Source organism: Macrotis lagotis, chromosome 1, assembly GCF_037893015.1.
Source record: "Macrotis lagotis isolate mMagLag1 chromosome 1, bilby.v1.9.chrom.fasta, whole genome shotgun sequence".
In the NCBI taxonomy this organism is placed as follows: Eukaryota; Metazoa; Chordata; class Mammalia; order Peramelemorphia; family Peramelidae; genus Macrotis; species Macrotis lagotis.
Genome location: NC_133658.1, coordinates 434,488,418 through 434,508,315, shown reverse-complemented (window position 1 = coordinate 434,508,315; position 19,898 = coordinate 434,488,418). Strand labels below are relative to the sequence as shown.

Below are 19,898 nucleotides of genomic sequence, written 5' to 3'. Positions count from 1 at the left end.
TAGAGGCAGAATTTTCTAGCTTTCTGTTTTGTTCAGTTCATGTCTGCAATATTGTATCCAGGTATGGGGATTAGTAGAGAGTAGGTTAAAAGCTGGGTTTGGCATTTACTGATATTCATTGATTGGGGAATGGCTAAGCAAATTGTGATCTATGAATCCAAGAAATATTACTGTGAGAATTGCCATAAGACTATGATGAATATGATGAATACAGAGAAGCATGGGAAGAGTTTACATGAATTGATGTACAGTGAAATAGTAAACAGAGCCAGGAAAACAATGTACATTATAAAAATGAAACTGAAAACAACAACTCCAAATAATTGAAAATGCTGCAAAAGAGGCAGCTAGGTGCTACAGTGGACAGAGCACCAGCCCTGAAGTCAGGAGGACTTCAGGAGTTCAAATCCAGTCTTAGACATTTAACAGTTACCTAACTCTGCGACCTTGGGCAAGTCACTTAACCGCATTGCCTTGCAAAAAGTAAAAAAAATAGCATGGAAACAATGTAAAGATTATCAGACTGCTTTCTGTGGGGGGCTGAGGGATGGGAAGGGATTGTGGGGGAAATCAAAACCTTACAAAAAAATGATAGGTAGAAACTACTATCGTATATAATTGGAAAATAAATAAATATATTTAAAGTCAAAAAATTAAAAAATTAAAAAAAAGAAAGTGTTACAAAATTACACAGAACAAAATTGGATCTACATCAGAGATTTAAGACTCCTCCCTTTAGATCCACATGTTTTCTAATAGAAGTAGACTTTCATGGCTGGGGAATATTGAATATAATGTCACATTTTTTCTGAGATACTGATTGATTTTTGCTATTTTTCTTTTTTCTTCCTTTTTAAAAATCATTTGTTATAAGGAATGGCTCTCTGGGAGGAGGAAGGGAAAAGGAGAAAATCTAGGCAATATTGAAACAAAACATGATAAAAGTCTATTTTTAAAAACTGGGTTTGTGATATGTGGAGTATGTGGGTACAAATTGCTGAGTGATAGAATGATTCAATTTTAGGAAGAACACCCCAATATCTGGAGATGTCCAATAATTGAATAGAAATGGAACAATTGCCTAAGATGGTGGTGAGTGCCCCATCACTAGAGGTGTCAAAGTAGAAGCTAGATGGCCCTTTTCAGAGCTAGGTGATCCTGAGTTGTCTTCTGAGATTATGGGATTTTGGAGGGAGTCCCTGAAATGAATGATTTTAAAACAAAAAAGAATGATACCCATTGCATAATACCTGAGGTAGTTTCCATGTGCCCTCAGGAAGGAAATATCTTGCTAAAAGGTACCTTAGATAATGAAGTATATATATCAATATTAAACAATTTAGTACTGAGTTTTAATTAGATCTATTTTTGCTTTTACTTTGACTGAGATCATGATTGCTACCCCTGCTTTTTTAAATTCAGCTGAGGTATCAGATTCTGCTCTTCTAATCATTTCTGTTAAACAGTATACTGTAGGATTCTAGTTTTTAATCCATTCTGTTATCTGCTTACATTTTAGGTGTAAATTTATTCCATTCACATTTATAGTTGTAATTGTTTTTCTCTCCACCCTGGTTTTCCCTTGTTTATCCTTCTCTTACCTTTTATACCTGTTCCTTCTCACAAATGTTTTACTTCTGACCACCACCTCCTCCAAACTTTCTTTTATTCCCTGTCCCTTTTTAAGATAGATTTCTATATTCAACTGAGTGTATAGATTCTCTTTGAGCCAATTCTGATGAGTAAGGTTAAAGCACTGTCTGACATTTTTCTCCAATGTTCCCCCCTCCATAGTTAGAAACACTACTGTCATAGTGCTTCCTTCCTGTTGAATAGCTTTCCTTTGGATTTTACCTTTCATTTTGATGAGAAATCAAACTACAGGTTGTTGTTCAACAGTGTCTCTGCTTAGAATATCTCTGCCCTCTTTCTTTTCCTATTTCTCCATTTCCTACTCTGTGGTTTGGAGTAGCCTTTTAAAATCATCCTCTAACTCTGGTAGGCAGAATCTGGATTCTTTATACTTCTAGGTCCCTTTTTTTTGGCTCCTTCCTCTTTCCCTACGTGGCCCAACCACTTAATTTGTCCTAATTTTTGTTACATGCAGAATCACATATAAAATCCCATTTGGCTTTTAAAGCCATTGATAATTTGGCCCCTTCTCATCTTTCCAGTCTTCTTACACCTTACTCCCCTCCAATAATTCTACAATTCATTTATGCCAAACTCCTTGCTGCTCCTCACACAATATTCCATCTCTGGATTTGCATTTTCATTGGTGGTCCCCTATGCCTGGAAGCCTCTCACTTATCTCCACCTCTCTGGCTTCCCTTGCTTCCTTCAAGCCAAAATGCAACCTCTTACGAGAAATCTTTTCTAGTATCCTTTTATTCTAGTGCTTTTCCTCTAAGATTACCTTCAATTTATCTTATTTCTATATTGTTTGTATGTAGTTGTTTGCATGCAATCTTCCCCTTCAGCCTGTGAGCACCTTGAGGTTATATTATATTTCCAGAGCTTAGCATGGTGAAATGGACATATAGCAGGTACTTAATAACTGTTTAACAACTTGCTCTTGGACAGGAAAATTAAAAATTAGTATTCAAGTAGGAACCCCAAAATATGATTGCTTTTAAATAAAGTGTCTAAATGATTTAGGTTAAAAAATTCTACATTTTGGACATTTCAATGAATTACTTCACAGTCCCAGGATTTTGCCAATACCTTGCATAATAATGACCTTCAAAGGGCTTGGGATTTCTCATCCTTTACAAAAGTAATAAAAAGTTACCCAGTTGTCCAAATATAAAGGCTTTATTCAATTCTGTTACTTATTCTATTTAGAGTACAAAATATAAAACATACAAGCCACAAAATCCTAGAAATCCTCTAGTTCTTCCATCTACACACCAGTGTAATTGTGCAGATGGAGAGGGCCAAGGTGCACAAATCTCTCAGTTGGGAGAGGTCATCCTTTTTAACTGAAAATCAGGCTTCAAACATGGAGCAGCCACTGCAGAAGGCACTCTCACCAATATCACTGTAACTGGGTAGAACACCATGGAGAAAGAGAAGAAAAGAAAATCTGTTAGATAAGCTGTTGCCAAGAGGAGAAACTAGGATACAACAGGAAGAAACTTGGCCTGGATTCTAGTCTGGGGCTTCGTAGCTAAACTGCTGGGATATCTTGGGCAAGTTATGTCTTCTTTCTAGGAATGACTGTTCTCATCTGTAAAATGAAGGGCCTGGTCTAGGTCTGGGGTTCTTAATCCTAAAGTAGTCTAAACATGGATTTCAGGGGATTTATGAACTTGGATGGAAAATTGCTCTTCTGAGTAATCCAATGTATTTTATTTTATGAATTTAAAAACTTTTTTTCTGAGAGGCAATCTATGGACCTCACTAGGGAGCCAAAGGGGTTTGGGATGCAAAAAAAGTTAACAATCCTTGGATGATCTCTAAAGTCCCTTCTAGCTCGGACATTCTGTGATAATAGTTAATATTTTAAAACTAGCAAGAGATCTGGAGTCACTATGAAATCAGCTCTTTACTTCCTACCTGTGTGGCCTCTGACAAGTCACTGTGTATCTCTGATCCTTCCCCAACTGTAAGAGGGGGGATCAGACTGGATAACTTCTAACATCTCTTCTAAACTGTGTCCAGGTTGCTGACAATGCTTTCCCTTCCTCCCCAGTTAATACAAGAACATTCTCCAAGAAGACAGGCAACATTCCCACAGCCCACCACAATGGTTCTGTCTGAGTCACTTACTTAACAATGGCACACAGAGAGCAGACCACGGTGTTGCAGCCATAGCAGATTTTGATGCAGCTCTGACATAGGAAACGGTCACACTGGCCACAAGTTTCTTTCCCATGGACAGTTCTTACACAGGAAGAGCAGGCTTTGGACATTCCCTCTGATGAGTCTGTTTGGGAAATCAAGGCCCCTGGTTCACTGATTTGACCACAAAGAAGTCCTGGAAGCCTCCTGCCATGTCCAAACTGACCCACTGCCAGGTATCCACTTGCCTTCCTTTACCACTTCAGCTAACTGGGCACCCAGAGAATAAAAGGTAGTTTTTTCCATTTATATTGAAACTGTGTAATTTGCCATGGTGGGTTTCTTTTGCTTGTGGTTACTGAGTTTATGCTGGAGCCCAACAATTCCATGAAGCAACGTGCTCCCTATTATTCCACACCAATTCTTTCAATTCTCCAGATGATTTCTTTGCTCCTTTGCTACTGTTTGAGAGAATACCTCAAAGATGGACCAAGGTGTTAATAAACTGTATTCATCAGGAATGCTTTAAGACTTTGACTGGCTAGAGAAAGGTTCAGATCTAATTTTTTGCTAACCATTAGCAGTTTAACCTAAGTTTCAAATTTAAATTTGTAACTGGAGTTTCTTGTCTTTCTGAAAGAACAAGCTCTCTCATATTGGCCCAATTTGTAAAATGAAGTCATCTGAGTTTGTTTTTTAAACTGAAACCAAGAAAAACTTCATGAAAGTTACATACTTGTGGCTAGTGTCATGAATTTTTTGAAGAGATCCCCTTAGTTAAAGAGCTATGAATGGAAGATGCCTCTCCCTCAGTTGCTTAATTCAAGTACCTGTATCATCTGTGACTTGTGCACATCTCCTGAGCAGTTTTCCATCCTGTCCAATCAGCATCTGCCCACTCAGAGTGCACACTGCCCTGGGGGTTTCATGACCTGGCTTTGCTGGCTCTGGAAGGTGGTCCATGGCACAGCTTTCATCCCACATGTGGTCCATGTAGGCTTGGGCTCCCCGGAACAAGAGCTGCTTGGTCTTCTCTGGAAAAGAAATGGGGGGGGGGGGGGGGAGTATGTTAAAAAAAAGAAGGAAAAAAAAATAAGGAAGACAAAAATGAAACAAGTTCCTGATCTCAAGCAATTTATTAGGGGGAGAAGTAAAGAAAAAGTCATTTGAGGAAGGAGATAATTCTTCACACCTGGGGGAAAAATTTGTAGAGGTTTCAGAGGATGTGGCACTTGGAACAGACTTGTCTTAGGTGGAAGAAGAAAATAGGAATCCTAACCCAAACCCAACAACAAAAATGGAGAAGAGCACTTTTGTGACACTCCAATGAAACTTATTCTCTCTCATCCTCCCTAACTAACTTCATTATTTTTGGAGAGCAGAAAGACACAAATGTTACAGACCATGCCTTCAGGAAACATGGTTACAGAAAACAGAATCAAGGCTGGAGAATCAAGCACCTACTTTGTGCTAGGCCCTGGGGATGATGATGATGATGACGCTTGTCCTTCATTCTTGAAGACTACCATGACATCAGGGAGGTGATGCCCATGACAAGCACGTGAACTGGATTTGAGTGAGGGGTTTGCTGTGCTAAGTCATCATCCTCACTTTCTCCTCCAGAGCCATCCGGGTCCAGTGGTCAGATATGAATTAGGATGACTGGAGATGGCCCAGGAAGCGAGGCAGTCAAGGTTAAGTGGCCAAGGTCAAGTCCTCCTGACTCCAAGGCTAGCTCTTTAACTTGCTGCCTAGGCCCTGGGATAGAAGATGGGCAACAGACCCTGCTACTCAAGAAGGTTTACATCTATAAGGCACAACTACATGCACACATATAAGAATAAGCAAACTAATACAAATACAAAATAATCTGAAAGAGCACTAACAGTTAAGAAAGGCCTCAAAGAAAAGATGACCATTGAGCCAGGCTCTGAAGGAAACTAGAGGTAGTTGAAGGTGAAGAAGAAATGAATTCCAGGCCTGGGGAACAGTATCAGAAAGGATTCATTCCATAAGCTCCTAATATGTGTCTTTTGTTTCCTCCCACCACCACAAGCTGAACAAAATTATTTTAGTAGATGAGATCCTCAAAGCAAGCCTAGATAATGAACTTCACAAAAATGTAGAAGCTTAGAGCAAGCTAACCACACTAATTTATGCAGAAATTATGATCAATGGGTAGTGGGAACATGACCCAGTGAAGCTAGAACATGGGAAACAGAAGAGCAAAGTCTTAAAAGCTAAGGGAGAAGGAAATTTCTGGTTTCTTCTTTACAAACAACGGTTCACAACAGATCTCTTCTTACAGCACTGAGCCTGAATGAAATAGATGATTTAGCATCTACCAGTAAACACTTGTATATTTCCTGTGCACTAATCTTAATTTCCCAACAAAAAGTTTTGGTTCCCACTCAATATTTCCCACAATAGATATGGGCATATCAGAAGTGCCCAATACTTTATAATTTGATTTCAGTTAAAAGGCAGGGGATGATCAGCCAAAAAAAAAAAAAAAAAACTGAGAATCTGACTGAACTTGTATATTGATCATCTGAAAAATAAGTAAAAGTACAGATTACTTTTGACTGTTGTGGGTGCCTGGTAAAAGGGAAGAATATAAGATGAACTGGGGCAAGAATCTCTTTGAGAAGGTGGCATCTGAGTTGAGACCTGAAAGAATATGGGGACTCCAAAGAGATGAGGTTGAGAAGAGGGAGCATCTGGGCCCCAGGCACTGACAAGTGAAAATGGAGATAAGAATACCTTGTACAGGAACATTGCAAGTAGGCGAACTGAGTTGAAACATGGGAGTGTGTGAGGGAGGGGAATGTGAAATTAGTCTAGAAAGAGAAATTAGGGGCCAGAATACGAAAGGCTTTAGACATCAAAGAGAAGAGTTTGTATTTTATCCCAGAAGAAAGAGAGAAGGAACCATGGAAGTTTCTTGAGCACAGGAGTAACATGTTCTGAGCTATATTATAGGAGAGATGTATCAAACAAATAAAATAGGGGATCACGAAACCACACATAAGGACCCCCGAAAGTCACATATTGACTTGGAAAACCACATATTATTCTGAGATACCATCTCATATCTATCAGTTTGGCCAAAAAGGAAAATGATCACTGTTGAAGGGGATGCGGGAAAACTGGGACACTAATGCATTGTTGGTGAAGTTGAGGAAAAGGTAGAAAGAATCCCAACCATTCTGGAAAGCAATTTGGAATTAAGTTCAAAGGACAATAAAACTGAGCCTACCCTTTGGTCCCACAATACCACTATTACGTATGTATCTCAAAGAGATCATGAAAAAAGGTTAAAAACCACACAAGTACAACAATATTTAAACAGCTCTTTTGTAATAACAAAGAATTAGAAACTGAGGGGATGTCCATCATTTGGGAAATGGCTGAACAAATTGTAGTATATGAATGTGAGAAAGTACTGTTGTTCTATAAGAAATCATGAGGGTCAGAACTTCAGAAAAGTCTGGAGAGACTTGCAAGAACTGATGCTGAGTGAAGTAAGCTGAATCTGAAGAATACTGTACATACTAACAGAAACATTGCATGATGATTAACTATGATGGACTTGCTTAATTCAGCAGTACAATAATTAAAGACAATTCTGGAGAATGTGTGATGGAGAATATCATTCATATCCAGAGAAGGAACTACTGAGTTTAAATGCAGACCAAAGCTTACCATCTTCAATTTTTTGTTTTTGGAAGGCAATGGGGTTATAAGTGGCTTGCCCAAGGCCACACAGCTATTAAGTGTCTGAGGTCGGATTTGAACTCATGTACTCCTGACTCCAGGGCCAGTGCTCTATCCACTGTGCCACCTAGCCACCCCCTCATCTTCAATTTTTAAGTTGTTTTATATATTGTTTTCCCCCTCTTTTTGATTTGATTCTTCTTTCACATGATGATTAATATGGATTTTAACATAGCTATACATACATAAACAATATTAAATTGCTTTCAGGGGAAGGGGCAGAAAAGAGAGGGAGAAAATGTGAAACTCAAAACCTTATAAAAATGATAGCTAAAACTATCTTTGATGTAGTTGAAAAAATAAATTTTTTAAAAAAACCAGGAAAACCATCTATTAATATTATGTTTTTTTATTGTATTTTTTATTTATTTTGTTAAATATTCCCCAATTACATTTTATGTATCTCAGGTCAAACTTGGGAATGTTATAGACTGTCACAATATGTTTGACATTTCTGCTTCAGCATATTAATTTGGCATTGGTGTTGAGAATGGTGTGGAAAGCAGACATTGAAGGTCGAGAGCCCAATTAGAAGATTATTGCCATACTAATGGTAAGAGATGTTAAGAGCCTTAACTAGGGTATAAGTAGAAAGGAGGAGTCATGAGAGTGATGGAGTGAAGTTAATAAGACTTAGTCAACTGATTAGCTACTGGGAAGGAGGAAAGTAAGAGAGATGATGACCTGAAGATGACTAAAGCAAGTTCTTAAATTTTTTTGTTACATGAACTCTTTTGGCAATCTGGTGAAACCCATGGGCCCTATCTTAGATTGTTTTTAAATAAGTAAGATTAAATGCATAGGATTACAAAGAAAAGTAATTACATATATACTATACATACATATACACACATATATTTACATCATGTACATATATATATATATATATGTATATGTATATGTATACATACAAATGAAAGGTTCATGAACCCCATATTAAGAACTCCTGATCTAAGGTTACAAGCTTGAATTGGAAATCAGTCAGATAAAAACAATTATAACCTATCTTTATTTCCGACCAGGTTCCACTCTTCTGAATTTGTCCATCATTCCAGAATCTGACTACCTATGCACAATCCCCTTTTAACTTTCTTATGGGTTGCCTTCCAGTATTAGAAGCAAGCTAAAAAGGGAAGAAGTAGTCAGGTTCTTTAAGAATTTTAAATACCAAAGAATTCTGTATTTAATCCTGAAGGCAGTAGGAAATCACTGAAGATTAATTAATTGGGAGGTGGGGGGAATGAAGACAGTGGAGCAGGACAGAAGCCCTGATATGATCAAACCTAGCTTTTAGGAAAAAATCACTTTGGCTGCTTAGGGAGACCTTTAGAAGTTTATTGCAACATCTGGGGGGAGGATGATGCGACCATGAACTAGGTTAGCAGTTATGTTAAGTGAAGAAAAGGGCATGTACAGTAGAGATATTGTCAAGGCAGAAACAAAAAGATTTAGCAATAGAATGGAAGAGTGAGAGTGAAGAACTGAGGAAGACACAGACTTCCAGCATGGGTGACCAGGAAGAAGGTGATGACCGTAATAGTGAAGTTTAGAAGATGGAAGGATTAGATGAGACCTGTTCTGGTTATATGAAGTTTGAGATGTTTACAGTACACTCAGGTGGGGTCTGATAGCCTGATAGCCTGTTGGTTGTAATGCAACATCTCTCCAGGAGAGAGATGAGGGTTAGATATGCAGATCTGGGAGTCGGTGGTATAAAAATCATATTTAATTCCAAGGGAACTGATGACATCACCAAGAGAGAATATAGAGAAAAAAACAGGCAACATTCATATAATGAGGGTAGGACATGGATGTGGATGATGACATGATCGAGGGATGGCAGAGACTCAGTGGCTGGGTCAGTAAATGCCTGGGAACTGGATCCCCAGAGACCAGGCTAACTTCCTAAGTGATACCAGCTGGCCTATGCTGACAATCCAGAAGTTACCCTGAAAATAAAGCTAGGACTTGACTCTGAGCCTGGTGGGCAGGAGGCAACAGAGGTGGCCCTTGTATACATTCTACTTTCAAATTGCTGAAGTACAATTAGCACAACAAATGTTTATCACATGGCTATGTTAAGCACAGAGTTCTGGCATATGTACTTGGAAGGATACCAATGTTTACACCTGGATTTGCTCTCTAAGCAATTATTTGACCCAATCCCCCCATTCCTTTTCCCCTTTTAAGGATGAGGAAATAATCCCAGAAAGGAATCACTGTTCAAGGTCACAAGGACCCGGAAAAGATTCTGATTCATTCTAATTAACAGTCTCTGATGAAGAGGCACCTAGTTCATTAAGCCTTTAAAAAAAATTATTGAAGGCAATAGGGTTAAGTGACTTGCCCAAGGTCACATAGCTAGGCAATTATGATGTTTGAGGCCAGATTTGAATTCAGGTCCCCGGTACTCTAGCCACTGTGTCACTGAGCTGCCCCTAACCCTTCTACTTTTAACCTCCTATCTCCTCTAGCACAGTGTTCACACAATCAAGCCCTTTCTATTTTTCAACCTCTTTCTATCTACCAGCTTCCTACAAACATGCCTAAGCCTCTTCTACCTTATTAAAAAAAGTTACTTTACCCCCATCCCTCAAACTATCAAATTCTCTCACATCCCTTTTACGGTCAAATTCATAGAAAAAGGTATTTATACTCACTGTTTCTATTTCTTTCCCACTTATTCATTCTCAAACTTCTGGCTTCTGATCTTATCACTGAGCTCCAGTTCCTCCCCAAAATACCAATGATCTCTTAACCCCCCCTAAACTTGTCTTTCCTCAGTCTTTATCCTTTTCATGACACTGTTGACTGAACATCCTTATCTCCTCCTCTCTAGATGATACTAACTCTCATTTTCTTTTATTAGACCAACTATGTCTATGCTCTGTCCTGGGCTCTCTTTCCTCTCTCTAAATTCTCTTTCTTGTTGATCCCAGCAGCTCCTGTTATCATCGTCATGCATTTCTCCAACATCTATTTGTCCAACCCTTGTCTCTCTCTTGAGCTCCAGTTTCATTAACACCAACTGCCTGGTAGACATTTCCAACTGAATGTCACATATGTCTGGAAACTAATATACCCAAAATATAGCGAATTAGTTCCTACACCCACTCAACCTGCATCTTTATCTCCTTCTTCTGTTAATGTGGTAGCATCCTTCTAATTACTCCTGAGTTCACAAACTGAGAATCATACTCAACGCCTCCCTTTCATGCATTCTCTATATTCATATACAATCAGATGTCAGGTCTTTGTTATTTCTTCCCGGACACAACTCTCAAATCTATTCCTTTCACTTCCAGTTAAGGTTTTCATTATATCTTGCATGACCATCTCAGTAGCCTAACTAGGCTCCCTGGCTCAAATCTCTCCCCATCTTCCAGTCAATTTTCCATACAGTTGTTGAATTGATATTCCTAAAGGTAGCTAGATGACATAGTGTATAGAATGCCAGGATTGGAGGTGGAAAGACCTGAGTTCAAGTCCAGCCTCAGACACATACTGGCTGTGTAGCCCTGGGCAAGTCACTTTACTTTGCCTCAGTTTTCTCATCTGTAAAATAAATTGGAGAAGGAAATGGGAAACTACTTTACTATCTTTGTTGAGAAAACCCCTAAAAAGTCATCATGAAGAGACAGAGATGACTAAAAAGGACTAAACAACAAAAGCAAAAGCTGAGTATATCACACCTCTGCTCAAAAAAAGTTCAATGGCTCTCTATTGCCTCTGGGGGAAAAAAAACAAACTCATCTTTTAAATTTAAAGCCTTTCACAAATTGGCTCCAAGCCCACCTTTCCAGATTTACAAAGTGATCCCTCTATGGACTCTGTCTTCTTCTTCACTGGAGTCTTAGTTTCTTTTAAGCTCAGTACAAAGGATGTCCTCCACATGCCAGTGCCACTCCATCAAAATTACCTTGTATTTACTTTTTTATAGACAGGGTGTCTTTTAAGCAAACTTCGCTTTAAAAACAACACTAAAGACTTTTGAACAACTGTATTTCTTAATTATCTATATGTATTCATGTTTCCCCATTAGAAGGACCCAAGGATGGGGTCAGTTTTTAAAATTTATTTTATTTTTAATGTTTTTCCCCCAGCTATATGTAAAAGCAAGTTTCAACAATTACTTCCAAAACCTTGAGTTCCAAATTCTCTCCCTTCCTACTACTGTACTCCTGTCTTTGAGAAAGCAAGTTACTGGGGCAGCTAGGTGGTCTGGTGGATTAGAGCACCGGCCCTGGAGTCATGAGGATGGAGTTCAAATTTGACCTCAAACACTTACTAAATTACCTAGTTGGGTGACCTTGGGAAAATCACTTAACCCACTGCCTTGCAAAAGTCAAAGAAAGAAAGAAAGTTACTTGGTTAAAATGTGTAGCCATGGGGTGGCTAGGTGGCGTAGTGGATAGAGCACTGGCTCTGGAGTCAGAAGTACCTGGGTTCAAATCCGGTCTCAAACACTTACTAATTACCTAGCTGTGTGGCCTTGGGCAAGCCATTTAACCCCATCTACCTTGCAAAAACCTAAAAAAATAAAATAAAATAAAGTGTGTAGCCATGCAAAACATTACTACCATAGTCTTGTTGTAAAAGTAAACACCGCCCCCCCCCACCCAACAAGAGAAACCTCAAGAAAAATAAAGCTCTGTCTTTGGGGTGGATGGCATTCTGTATCGTAAATCCATCATAGAAATTGCTTCAATATTTTTTTCCCACAGTTGGTATTGTTAGCTGAATTTCCCTCCATCCTATTCCTCCCCACCCCCATTTATTCTATTCTCTTTTTACTTCCTTTTTTTTTTTTTGTTTCTTTTTGCCAGGCATTGGGTTAAGTGGCTTGCCCAAGGCCACACAGCTGGGTCATTATTGAGTGTCTGAGGTCGGATTTGAACCCAGGTCCTCCTGACGCCAGGGCCGGTGCTCTATCCACTGCACCACCTAGCCGCCCTTACCTGATCCCTCCTCAAGGGTGTGCTGTGTCTGGCTCCCCCCGGTCTTTCCCATTCTCCTCTCGGGCATCCGGAGGAGCCCCTCTCTGCGCCACTTCTGAGAGCCGGCCTCACTCGGGTGAGGTCAGCTCGGCCTCGTCTCTGTGCCCCTCCTGCCCAGCATCTGCTCTGACCTCCGCACAAAGACCGGCTGATGCGCGGCCAGCGCTGGGCGCGGGGGACCTCCGCATCTGGAATGCACCCCATCTGCCCCGGCCCAGAATTAGGCTGCTCCCTATTTCCCCTCCCGCGCAAACTCTCCCCACCCCGCATCGATCACGGCGGCTCCGCCTCTCCGCGCGGAGTCCGAGTTGGCGGCGGGACAGCCAAGCCCCCTCGGGCCAGGCCCGCGGCCCCGGGCTGGGCTCCTCGGGGGCGGGGGCGGGGGCGAGGCTTTGTGCCCTTGGCCCTCCGGCCCTAACAGACGCCCGATCGAGCTTTCCCGACGGGCGATGTTTTTTGCGCTCTTTAAAAACTTAATTTTTGTGAAGAACCTCATTTGCTTCCGAAAGCATGAACAAGGGAATAGCGCGGGGGCTGATTGTGCGGTCGGGCCGCGGCGCCCCCGCGCCCCACTTCCCGCCGCCCCGCCTCTGCCCGCCGGCCCCGCCTCGCGGCCCTCACCGAAGATCTCCCGCGTATAGCGCTCTCCGAAGACGCCTCGGCTCAGCTCCTTCGGGCCGACCCTGACCTTGAGTTGCAGCGGGGTCGCATCCCCGAAGGGGCAGCATCGCTTCGGCATCGCCCCGCAGCCGCCGGCCCCTGGCCGACCCCTCTCCCCGCCCGGGGCCGGAGCGCTACCGCCGCGCGCGCCCCCCGGGGAAAAGTTTCTGCTCTCGTGATGTCACGGAGAGGCTAGCCAATCAGCAGCGACAAAAGGAGGGAAGGAGGCGGGAGATGGGGAAAAGAGCCCCCGGGGCTGCGCGGGGGGGCGGAGCGGTAGGAGGGGGCGGGGCTACGAGGGCCACGCCCCACCTCGGGCGCGCAGCCGCTGTGCTTTCCCTGGCGAGGCGCGGCGCGGGGCGGGGCTGAGGTCGGGGCGTCTTCTCTTCCGGGGGCGGCGCTCAGCCCGGGCTGCGGGCGAGCCCCGCCCTGGTTTGGGCAGGGCCTCAGTGTGGGCGCCGGGGCGCCGCGCATGCGCGGTCCCTTCCAGTTCTTCCGGGTAGAGGGGGCGGAGTTTGGTGACACGAGCCTGGAACTGTAGGAGCCTCCACCTGGCGCCCACGAGGCCCTCCCTCGAGCTCGGACTAGGACCCCAGCTATGGCCCACGCCGGCCCCATCCCGAGGAACAAAGCAAAACAATACCCTACACAACCTGAACGAACACCACATCCACTTTTTTTGTTTTTGCAAGGCGTTTGGGTCAAGTGACTTGTCCAAGGCCACACAGCTAGGCCATTATTAAGTGTCTGAGGGCGGATTTGAACTCAGGCCCTACTGACTGCAGGGTGGGTACTCTATCCACTGTGCCACCTAACCACCCCTCTACATTCACTTTTTTTAAAATTTTCTCTTATGTATTTTTTCCTATCTCAAGAATTTCTTTTCCCTTAATCCTAATTCCTCACACCGAAAATGACTGTTTTTGTAAACATGTGTATGAACAATATTCACCAGACTGTTGGCAACTGAGGGGAGGGGGCTGAGAAGGGAAGAGGGAAGGAAATCATGCAAGTTAGAAATATGCATATGTGTGTGGGTGAATGTTGAAAAGCTTTCATACATGTATTAGAAAAATAAAATAGAAAAATTGAAAAAAGTGCCCTCCTTCATGCCCCAATACCTCAGTGTTTGGGGAGTGGAAGAGCATAAATCCCATCAAATTCCAAGTGTAACCCCCTCTGACCCCCACTTCAATGCCCACACCCCAATATTTGGCTTGGAATTCTGCCTTTCAGGTCGCACCTCTCAACCTCAGGGTCCAAGGATTGTATTTTTTTTTAGGTTTTTTTTCTTTTTTTTGGCAAGGCAATGGGGTTAAGTGGCTTGCCCAAGGCCACACAGCTAGGTAATCATTAAGTGTCTGAGGTCACATTCGAACTCAGGTCCTCCTGACTCCAGGGCCGGTGCTCTATCCACTGTGCCACTTAGCCGCCCCAGATTGTACTTTCTGTATCTGAAACTGCAAAGGAGAGAGAGACAGAGATAGATGGAGGGAGGGGGAAAAGTGGAGGTGGGGGAGGGAGAAGAAAGAAGAAAGAGGAGGAGGGGGAGAGAGAAGAGAGAATTGATATTCGAAGACCCAGTCTATTCCTATTTAGCCAATGGAAGAGGCTGGTGGCAGCTCCCGCTCACCTGGCTGATATCATAGATACATATGCAAAATTTCCTTCCTAAATTGTTTGCTAATTGGGAGTATGTTTAGAACATTTATGCACCATTTGCCTGTCTTGGACAGGTCCTGTTGTTATGTCACACATGAACTTCCTAACCTTAACACTGTGTAGCTCCATCCACTTCTAGGCTGAAAACACATCTTTTTTTGTTTCCAATACACCTTTTTAATGGGGCTCGAGTTATTCTAATCTTGAACTTTCATTTTCTGCCAATACAATTAGAAGTGAGGGCTGCAGATTTTGCCCATTTGGATATTATCCCTCCACTGAGTCCTCTCCCCAACTCTGCAAATGGTTTTATTCTTTAGGGTTTATTTTCGCATACACTTTCTCCTCATGCTATTTATAAATACAGTACTCTTGTACCTGGAATAAAAAGAATGATTATTTGGGGCATGTGTGTGAATTCTTAAAGAACACTTCTCATGCAGGCTCCACAGGCTAGTTCAGTACTAACAGTAATTTGTATTTCTATAGTACTTTGAAATTTGCAAAGAATTTTTCATTCAGTATCCCTGTAGGTGAGTGATACAAGTATGAATATCTCCTGTTTCAGAAATGAATAACTACAAATTTCCTTTATCTTCATTAGACTATGATTTGCAGTTGGATACCTTCTAGAACTTGTCAGTCAGTTATGTATGAATACAAAGAGTATGCCCCCAATTTCATAGTGCAGTTTTGTTTTATTAACATAAATCTTTTTATTAAATTTAAAAGTGTTAGTAGCTTAAATCTGTACTAAGATTCTTGGGACATCCCATATTCATCCTTTTTTTCTTTGGAATATTGAAAAATTATTTTTAATAACTACTTTTTTCTGAAACAAAATCTCATCTTTTAAATAACAGTAGTCTTTTGGAATTCTCTGGGAATCTTGGAACACTACAGCTCTGAAAATAAATTGAGCATCACCCAAAGGATAATAGTAAAAGAAGTTTATGGTGGAAATTATGATGCAAAAGTTTTATAAAAAGTCATCAAAAATATATGACAAAATTCAGATGGCCTGGCTAAGGGGCAAGAGTGAGAAATAACCAATGTAGAATCTATTTATTGGTACCTCTGAAATGTCAGAAATGCTTAAGGAAGGACCTCATATGGGAAAATAGGCTCAAAAGTCAAAATGGTCAGGTCCACACACACACACACACACACACACACACACACACACACACACACACACACACACACACACAGACAATTGTCCCCACCAGTAGCTTGGACTCTGTACCTGGGTCTTGTGAGTCTTAGACATTAGCTTTTTCTGCCTTATCTTTCTGGGGCCCAGACCCCCCTGCTAGTCTGCTCCACTCACCCCTTTTTCAGTCTCTCACCTTTACCTTCTCCCCAGTTTTCCATTTCCATTTTGAGTTATTTTTCTCCATTAGAATTTAAGCTGCATGTGAACAGAATGTGGAGTAAAAATGTGGCTTAGATTTTTGGGTAACAAATGTATTTATTTGGTATCATTATTTCCTGACCACAGGAAATGCTCCCTGAACATCTCATGGTCCTTGAAATTGCTACTTTGAAAAGATTCTATTTCTAACTTTCTAAGTTGAAATTATACAGTAATTGGGAAATTGTTAATCATTATTGCATTCATTTTTATGTTTTTATTGATGACTTTTTTATGTTAACGTGATTTCCCCTAGAACCTCTTCATTTACTCTGACCAGAGAGGCATCAAATAACAAATAGAATTTTTTAAAAGAGAAAAGAAAAAAAAAACCAAAGCATAACTGATCAATACAAGTTTTAAACCATGTGCAACACTTGAGGCTCTCCCCTCTGCAAAAGGATAGAGATGGGTATGTCTTCTACTATCTCTTTTTTGTAATTTTTGCAACATTCACTTTTTTGGTAGGTTGTTTTTATTTACATTGTTGTTATTTTGTATATTGATTTCTTGACTCTGTTTATTACATTTTCATGTTGATTTTCCTATGATTCTCTGTATTCATCACAACTATTTCTTTTTTCTTTTTTATTTTTATTAAAGATATTATTTGAGTTTTACAATTTCCCCCATCTTACTTCCCTCCCCCACCCCCTCACTGAAAGCAATCTGTCAGTCTTTACTTTGTTTCCATGTTGTACATTGATCCAAATTGAGTGCATCACAACTATTGCTTAAAGTACAATAATATTCCATTACTACAATTTGTTTAGCATTACCTAATCAATATGTTTGCTTAAAATTGTTACTATCATGAAAAAATGCTAATATAAATATTTTAATGCATTTGTGGTCTTTTTCTTATCATTGGCCTCTTTGGGGCATAAGCCTAGTAATGGAATCTCTGGTTCAAAGAGTATGGATATTTTGGTTACTCTATTGCTATAATTCCAAATTGATTTCCAAAATAGTTGTACCACTTCTTAGCTCTACCAGCAATGAATTAGTTTACTTATCTATCCTGAGTTCTCCAAAATTTATCTTTCCTATCTTATGTCATCTTTGCCAGTTCAGAGGGTGTGAAGTAAAAACCTCAAGATTATTTTTACATATTTTCTTATATTGTGTTATGGACCATTCCTTCCTTTAATTGTTAATAGTTTATGTTTTATCTTTTTAGAGCTTTTTAAAATATCCTTTGGCCTTTTTTGTTAATAGTTCATCTATCTTGTGTACCAAACCCTTTGGAGATAACTTTGATAAAAAGAGATTTTTCCCCTGTATTTAACTGCTTCTCTTCTTATTGAAAATGCACTAATTTTATTTAGGCAGGAACTTTTTAGTTTCATGTCAACAAAATTAGTGCTTTTATCTTTTGTAAATGTCTCATCCTTAAGAATACATTTCCTACCATATCTGTGAGAGGTATATTATCAGCTTCTCTTCTAATTTTATTTTCATTATGATCTTTAACATTAAGGTCACATATTCATTTACAATGTATGTAATGTATTGTTTTAAGCCCATTTTTCTGCCAGATTTCCAGTTTTCTTAGTAACTTTTATCAAATAGGGAGTTCTTTACCTTAGTAGTAGAGATTATAGGGAAGTGCCACCATTCCTAGTCTTATGATTGATTTTTTTAAAAAAAACTTCAATACTTTATTTTTTTTTTGTCTTTGTGTCACAGTTATTTTTGGGGAAAAGCCTCCTCTTACTCTCAACAAACCAAAAGAAAAACAATACCAGCAGTCAAAGATACTCTCATTCCAAAACCAGTGATCTTAATTTGTTTCCTTTGTTTCCTTCTTTTAAAACAAAACAACTACCAATGGATATTTATCAGGTATTCAAAATGTTAGGGTTGTAAGGTTCTTAGAGATCCAGACTCCTTCATTTTGTAGGAGAAAAACAAATTCAGAGAGGAATAGAATTTCCCAAGGTCACTCAAGAACCAAGAACTTTTTTTGTGCAAAATAGTTTCATTTTCTACTGTTTTATCTGAAATGTGCCTCTGTAAGCTCCTTGAAACATTTCATTTTGTCTTGTATCCTCAGCACTTTGCACAGTTTTTTTTTCATGGTAAGCCTTACCAAGTGTTTATTGTTTTTTTTGTATACTTGCTTATTCTGTTTTAGTTGCCCAAGAAAAGAAGCTACTTATCTTTGTGAATCAGAAGCTATCCTAATGAAAGTCTCAGAGAAGCATCTTCAACAGAAGAGTTAGAATGGCAATCTATTTATGGTCTTTAGATACTGAAACTAGATTAAAATTGTATTGTCTTTGTATATAATAACTCATCTGTCAACAATTATTACATTTATATGCATATTTCTCACATATATGTATATGATTATTGCTAAGAAGAAGAATAATTCACATTTTTATTATGCTTTAAGGTTTAAAAGCACTTTCTTACAACAATTCTGTGAGATCAGTAGGGTGAGTATACTTTATCTGCAAGGAAACTGAGATTTCAGAAAGAGAAACGATTTGCCCATGGTCATACAGCAAGTAAGGGTACAATCAGAAATTTAACCCACTTGTCTTGATTGCAATTTGTTTGCTCTTTCTATGGCTCTGTAACAGTGAAGACGTCCACATGGAAATAAAAGTAGGTGGCTTACAAAGTGTTAAGAGTTGGGAGAAATCTTCAAGGTCACTCTCTAGCCCACCTAATTTTATAGTTGTAGGAGTCCAGGGAGGCCCATGGTCACACACACTCAATGTTAGTACCAGAGTCAGTACTAGAGCCAAGGTCCTCAGACTTCCGGACTTGGCCTCTTTTCATCAGATATTTTTGTTCCTTCTTATTTTGAGCTTCAAGATTCTAAATTTTTGTGTTTATATAATTTTAACTTTGAAAAATATTTTAAATTACCATGGAACTTGAGACCTGAAGGTTTAAATAAATATATAAAAATACAGAAAATATGTTTTTTATTTTTTTCCATAATCTTTTCAACTTAGTCTGATCAGTAACAGAATAGCTATTGTAGCCTTGGGGAAACAGATGACTATTGAATTGTGATTCTCAGGACTGAAGTTCTTTTCTTTTTAAAACAGCTGAATCATAGACTCTCTTGATTTTCCAACACCAACCCACTTAACTGAAAAACACAAAATAACAAATAGTTATTCGAGCAAACAAAAGACAGAAATTAATTTCAAACATGCTATAATTTTTATATTTCATTAAAAAACTAAAATGAGAGGAAAAAATAAGGATAAATAATAATCTTAATGCCACTTAATGCCACTAAGGAAGGATTTAACAATAGATTTTAAATACAGGAAGGGGTTATATGTGGGTGAATGTGAATAGCTGCTAACCAAGATAGAATGAGGTTAGAATTTCAGAATTTCAATGATCTGAAAGATTCATTTCTTCAACTGTAAAATGGAGATACTACAATTTGTAGTACAAAGCTATTAATGCTTTGTAAATTTTACGACGCTACAGAGAGGTGAACTATTATGATCTTCTTATAATTTTCAATACAGTTGAGATAGAAATTTTTATGGGACAAGATGCCATTTTTCTGAATCTAGGAGCTCTTGTAACCTGAGTTGCCTTAATCTACCCAGAGGAAGGCTATGCTTAAT

At 39.7% G+C, this 19,898-nt stretch overlaps 2 protein-coding genes across 2 annotated transcripts in view; both read right to left on the bottom strand.

The window, feature by feature from the left end:
• Positions 1–2,781: 2,781 nt before the first annotated feature.
• SIVA1 (SIVA1 apoptosis inducing factor) lies at positions 2,782–13,409 on the bottom strand. The gene is made up of 4 exons (XM_074213233.1): positions 13,179–13,409; positions 4,614–4,817; positions 3,772–3,928; positions 2,782–3,046 (listed from the first exon to the last, which is right to left on the bottom strand). Exons 1-4 carry the CDS (start codon positions 13,294–13,296, stop codon positions 2,989–2,991), a joined length of 537 nt encoding a protein of 178 aa, XP_074069334.1. The 5' UTR covers positions 13,297–13,409; the 3' UTR covers positions 2,782–2,988.
• Positions 13,410–16,952: 3,543 nt separating this feature from the next.
• Positions 16,953–19,898, bottom strand: part of ADSS1 (adenylosuccinate synthase 1) — a 71,354-nt gene continuing 68,408 nt past the window's right edge. The window contains exon 13 of the mRNA XM_074213232.1: positions 16,953–19,402. Within this exon, the coding sequence (XP_074069333.1) occupies positions 19,350–19,402 (53 nt within the window). The 3' untranslated portion in view covers positions 16,953–19,349. The remainder of the gene's footprint in view (positions 19,403–19,898) is intronic.

Excerpts from the sequence above, each read along its gene's own strand:
- SIVA1 (XM_074213233.1), bottom strand. The coding sequence starts at position 13,296 with ATGCCGAAGCGATGCTGCCCCTTCGGGGATGCGACCCCGCTGCAACTC. Across the intron at positions 3,929-4,613 it reads ACAAGTCACAGATGATACAG|ACTCATCAGAGGGAATGTCC; the intron begins GTACTTGAATTA and ends TTTCCCAAACAG. Across the intron at positions 3,047-3,771 it reads TCTCTGTGTGCCATTGTTAA|TTACAGTGATATTGGTGAGA; the intron begins GTAAGTGACTCA and ends TGTTCTACCCAG.